Source organism: Schistocerca serialis, chromosome 6, assembly GCF_023864345.2.
Source record: "Schistocerca serialis cubense isolate TAMUIC-IGC-003099 chromosome 6, iqSchSeri2.2, whole genome shotgun sequence".
Taxonomy (NCBI): domain Eukaryota; kingdom Metazoa; phylum Arthropoda; class Insecta; order Orthoptera; family Acrididae; genus Schistocerca; species Schistocerca serialis.
The window spans coordinates 256,665,580-256,671,579 of NC_064643.1; the positions used below are offsets into that span (position 1 = coordinate 256,665,580).

General features: G+C 34.5%; 1 protein-coding gene across 2 annotated transcripts in view; it reads right to left on the minus strand.

The window, feature by feature from the left end:
* The window catches only part of LOC126484611 (TM2 domain-containing protein almondex), a 138,778-nt gene extending 134,642 nt beyond the window's left edge, over nucleotides 1–4,136 (minus strand). The window contains exon 1 of one of the 2 annotated variants that reach the window (XM_050108190.1): nucleotides 3,878–4,136. In XM_050108190.1, the coding sequence (XP_049964147.1) occupies nucleotides 3,878–3,962 (85 nt within the window). In that variant the 5' untranslated portion in view covers nucleotides 3,963–4,136. The remainder of the gene's footprint in view (nucleotides 1–3,877) is intronic. The other variant, XM_050108189.1, reaches the window with a different exon arrangement.
* Nucleotides 4,137–6,000: the final 1,864 nt, after the last annotated feature.

Sequence of the window (6,000 nt, forward strand, 5' to 3'; positions counted from 1 at the left end):
AGAACACTGACAATATTTGTTTTGTGTCTGTGTTACTTTCCAAAATGTAGGTTGTGATGGCAGACTAATCTGAAGGGTAGTGAATCTGAATATGAAATCTTCCTTATGTTACCATACTGGTCCGTAACTAAGCCCAATATCTAGATTAAGTTGAGAGCTGACAGTGTAGTTGAGAATTGGTGAAGTGGTACCTAAGGCTTCAATTAATTAACATGTTCCAAAAAGAACTAGGCAACTGTTCTCCTTTCAACTGCCTTTCCTGTAGGCCAACACATTTATTTGTATAGGATAACAGCACATGTTCTACAGAAAATCAGCTGGTGATGACGACATAAAAGCACATAATAAATACTGTATGCTAAGTGAAAAAGTAAAGGCACCGAAGCTGGACCTAGCAAATAGCTCCTTCAGAGATGGAAATTTTCCAGATAAATGATATAAGCAGGGATATGCCAGTGTGCAAGAAAGGGGATAAAAATGAACCCTATATCCAGAGACTAGTTTCACCAACATGAGGATTCTCAAGAATCACAGAATGTTTATGTATAATACACTAGCTGATTATCTCGAGAAACACATTCTTGTACCACTACAGCAGGGTTTCAGAAAGTGTGATTCTAAAGAATTAGCAATTGCCAGTCAGTCAGAATACATGCATTCGACACTATTTACCGATAAAATATTGACATAAAAATTGGACAACTGTGGCACTGGAGGGCAAGCAGGAGAGTGGATCCACTCATACCTATGCAACAGGAAATGGTATATGTGTCAGTCCATGTGAAATCAGCTAGTGGTCTGGCTCTTAACAGTTCAAATTTTGATAATTTTTTGTAGTTTTATAGTAGCACTAGTATGCATGAAGACCCCCAAATTAATTTTTTTTTTTTTTTTTTTGGTCTTTTCCTCGTGAGTTATTAATTTTTAAAACTCCCAGGATTGCGCAATTTTTGTTATGTTTTGAAACTTTCAAATTGCCATATATTAAAAAAATATTTGCACCATTTTATTCAGTTTCTTACAAGCTTTACAAGCACTTGCTGACTAATGATATTCATAACAATGCTCAGTTTTCCACAATTAAAGCCTTGTTTTATTTTGAAAATTTCAAAATCTGATTTTTTGTTTTGTTTTGAAGGGAAAAAAGTATGTTACTTGTACATTTTTTTAAATGTGTGAGCCAAATTTCATGCCAGTGTTCCAGTAGGAACATACTAGAAAAAACTTTATTTCACTGGTAAGTGCAGCACCTAGTGCGTACTGTAGGGCTTTGACCTGTTATTAGGTTATAATATGTCAAAAACTGAGTAAGATTATCTAATCATTATTTTTTATTTCATGAAAATCAATTTATTACATTATTAGAATTAGAAACTTTAATTTCGATTCACATTTGGATTTCCCATGTTAATAGTAATAATAAATGATGTGTTATATAAGAGTATTGAAATGAGAATTTTTTTTATTCACCTTCAACAAGAGAGATGTTATGGTGATCCACTAACAATCCTATTACAGTCTAAGACAGTGTGTTACAGTTTTCTTTCAAATGATGTAATCTAGATCTCCCACGCAACAATGACAGATTATTGATGTAACAACACGTTGTTTTCCAATATAATCAGAGGCTTTTCAGAGCTCTACAACTGATAGTCTATATAATGTCCTTCCAAAGGCAGTTGCGGGATTTAATTTACAAACTGTGAAGCTTTTTTAACTGCAGTCAATTTATACAGTCTTCATGGTTATAAAAAGGAAAGAGTTCATTTACAAGGATGCATAAATGAAAGATTTTCTTCTTTTTCATCTCTTGATAGCACAGAAACCACCTACAATTTGTTGTCACAGGCATGAGTAACAAGTCTTTTAATCTGTTCAAAAGCCTGTGTCACCTAAACCCACATGAATTTTATGAAAATTAAAGTCCTAAAAATGAGAAACAATTTTTGCTTTATCTTTGGTTTTGTTCACAGGAATAAATGCACCATACTTCTGAGTCACTGTGACTGCTATGGCTCTATAAAATATTTTTGCCAAGCTCCTTTTTTTACGCTGCCTGCTTATCATTTGTCACATGGGAGTGACTGACGCCATGTGTGTTTTACCCGACTCAAACAAATGGAAGGAAGTTAATATTTGATCATGTTATGCTTCCACAACTGATTAATGTGAATGTTAAGAAACCCACTTCGAATTTTACTTTATGTACATTTATTAAGCCACTGGTTTCATTTATATGAACAGCCTCAGGTGACAGACCAGCACAAATGTGGCAGTGTCATAATTTAAAATGCTTAATTTCCCAATAAAATGTTGAAATAAGACAGACAGACAAAGAGAGAGAGAGAGAGAGAGAGAGAGAGAGAGAGAGAGAGAGAGCACTCAATAATTTCATTTTAACAGCAGTTTTGTGAACCAGCTAGCAAACCAAGTGCAGTTGAGCTACATAACAAATACAAACTTTTTTTTTTTTTTTTTTTTTTTTTTTGGGAAAATCAAGTTTTGAAATTTTCAAAGTTTAAAAAATTTTGCATTTTATGAATATGGGGAAGGAGGGCATGTTATAGTCAACAATAAAGCGAATAAAATGGTATAAATTTCTGATCTGTACATCAAATACTTCGAGATATGGTCATTTTAAGGTTTTGAACTGTGGCAAAAATTTCACAATCTCGAAACTCGAAAAATTAATAACTCAAAAACACAATGTCTGAAAAATCTGTAACTTTGGAATTTTCTTATTTCAACAGGTAGAATAAAACCACAAAAAATTACAAAATCATAAATCAACAAGCTTCAAATTATTATTATTTTACTTGGAATGAATAATGTGTTAATAGGGAACACATATCATTTAGAAACACATAACGTCAAATACAGACTTCTGCATGGTTGATTAATGTGGCCATTGCTATTTCACCTGTTTATAAATGATAAATGTGTTGTGGAGAAAGGGGCAAAAAGAAAATATATGCAAGTACAAGACAATACTGCACTGTGACCATATTGTTTAACACCTTGACCAAAGAGCATATATTTCTGCAAACATATAATGGCTCATGGAAAATGAAATGATTATATACCTAAAAAAGGACTAAGTATGCAGTGTTCAAAACAAAGAGAAGATAGTGTATATGAATTTAGAGGTGGAGTACACAAAGAAGGAAGAAGTAAAATCCTCTAGATTTTTACACAGTACTGTGGATAAAGAGCTTAAATGGAAACAATATATCGATCCTGTCCACAATAAACTCAGTTTATCATATTCATAATGATGCAGCTACCACAATATGCAAACAAACAGATTTTATGAACAGTACACCATGGGCTCTTTGAAACATACTGGTAGTGGCCCTATGGAGTGACAGAATGGTAAACACAAACGTTCAGGATACAAAACGAGTACCCACATTAAAAAATGCAATTAGGATCATTAAGGAGGACTTCTACACCATATAGAAGATGCTTTAAAAAATCTACTAAGCATCTTAACTTTTACACCTCTGAACAGATATAAAACAAAAATATCCATCACCAAGATTCTCATAGGTCGTTAAAAATGTTAGTGTACACACCAACAACACAGAGAGGAAGAAATATGATTGAAAATCTCTGAACACAACCTTGGTAGTCCGATAACAAGTTACTAAGAAGCAGCTTATTCTAATCTAAACTTTTCTCACACAGTAGCACGAACAGAAATGTACTGTGGGTTGTATAAAGCTACAACAACAGTAGCTTCATTTCTGATCACACTGTTGTGATCTGTCTTATCCAGTATTACAACTCAAAACCTAAAAACAAAACTAAAAAAATTGCCTAGGAAAGTCGCAACTAGATACACGAATGTTACATGAGAATACTGAAAACAACATACCTGTCTGCGACTGCTTTACACCTTTCAGCAAGAGTGACAGCAAGATAAGAACAACCACCTGGCCATTAATTGGAATACAACGCATGATTTACGACTGTGTGTAAAGTTTCACATTATCATACACAAATCTATCACATATTCACCAACAGTCATTCCTATTTCGATAACTTTGCAATAACAATAAAGCCCTGCAATCACGTTTGACATGCATTATAAACACAAACTTGTTTTCAGATCCAAAGATGTTACGAAACAATAAATATACCCATAGATTCTACAACTGTGACGCTGCAAGAAATCGTCCGTACTATCCCCAGCACACAAGTAATCAGCTGTTACCCTGTGCCGCCAGACCTCAGTTACTGAAAGACAATGGGAAATTGTCACGCTTCCATTTCATATCATTTTGCTGTACTTGTTTAAAAATCAAAGGTCTCTAACGCTGTCTCATATGATATTCTAAAGAATGAATTACCGTACACACTTTCCCATTGGCTCTATGCAATGTTAAAGGCCCGTCCACACGCAACTGATTGTACAAAATTATTAATGATTAAAATAAAATGCTTTGTCGATTACTGATCGATAAGACTTTGGGATTTAGACGAAATCCGCTTAGTCCTTAAGCACGAGGCTTTTTAACTGTTAAAATACCATATTACTGCTTTATTACTACATCTGTGTCGTTTACCAGTCATGTGAATAGAGCAATGTAATATTTTGTAAGCACAACTGATTTTCTTTGTGGTGGTACTAATATCTTTTTGTTTTATAATATACACTTAACACAGAATCTGAAATGATGTAGCAATGCCATACAATTAAACATATAAATAAGCAATTAAACTGCACACCATACAAAAATTTACCACCCTAGTATTAACTGGTACAAGGGACAGCTGCCACTTGTGAGACAGTGGAAAGTAAACAATGTCACAAGCTATCCAGTTAAGCTTCTACTCCCATTATTTGAGAACATAAGGCTACTATAGCTATTCTCTCTTTTAGGGATGATATAAAAGGGCTTAAACATATTACAACAAGTTAGAACTCGTTTGAGTCATAGCATAATCAGCTATTTGATATCTGTAGCTGCATAAATGTATCCTATAGAATTTTATATTCGCTATGAGCTTCAGCTTTCTACACAATGTAATTAACTAATATATGTTGTATCAAATAAATTATATTTTCAGATAACATACTCATTGACAGATTATATTGGTCCATTATTAATTTACACAAATTTCTTTTCAATGTGTGGATTAAACATTGTTTTATAACTGATTAACAGGATTACTTTCAAAGTTATTGTATTCCGGAGGTCAATGAACTTCCATCTCAAATTACAATCAATACAGAATATCAGCTACCATCCTCTCCTCTCCCAACATACAATCATATGACAAATTTCCTTACATTACTTTTAAGGAACTGTATAAGCAGTAGCAAAGAAAATACAAGGTGCATCTAGGAAATGAGTTACATCCACTAATAAAAGCAAAACAAGTACAAAAGCAAAAAAATCTATTTATCATAAAAAACTAGAAATCTTAAATTAACTTTCCACTTACCTCCCACCATTCTGTAAGCACTTATCACAGCTTGGTAAAAGTTTTGAATACCTATCTCAGAAGAATGCTGCCACCTCTGCCTCCATCGGCTAAGCCAAGTCTTCACAATATGTTTTCTTCCAGGAGTGCTAGTATTGCAAGTTTTGCAGGAGAGCTTCTGTGAAGTTTTGGAAGGTAGGAGATGAGGTACTGGCGAAAGTAAAGCTGTGAGGATGGGTCATGTTTAGGTAGCTCAATTGGTAGAGCACCTGACCATGAAAGGCAAAGGACCTGAGTTTGAGTCTAAATCCAGCACACAGTTTTAACCTACCAGGAAGTTTTATGTCGGCACACACTCTGCTGCAGAGCGAAAATTTCATTTTGTAAACATCCCCCAGCTTTGGCTAAGCCATATCTCTGCTATATCTTTTCTCCCAGAAGTGCTACTCTTGCAAGTTTCACAGGAGAGCTTCTGTCAAGTTTGGAGGCTAGCAGATGAGGTACAGGTGGAAGCAAAGCCGTGAGGACAGGTCGTGCATAGGTAGCTCAAATGGTAGAGCACCTGTCCAA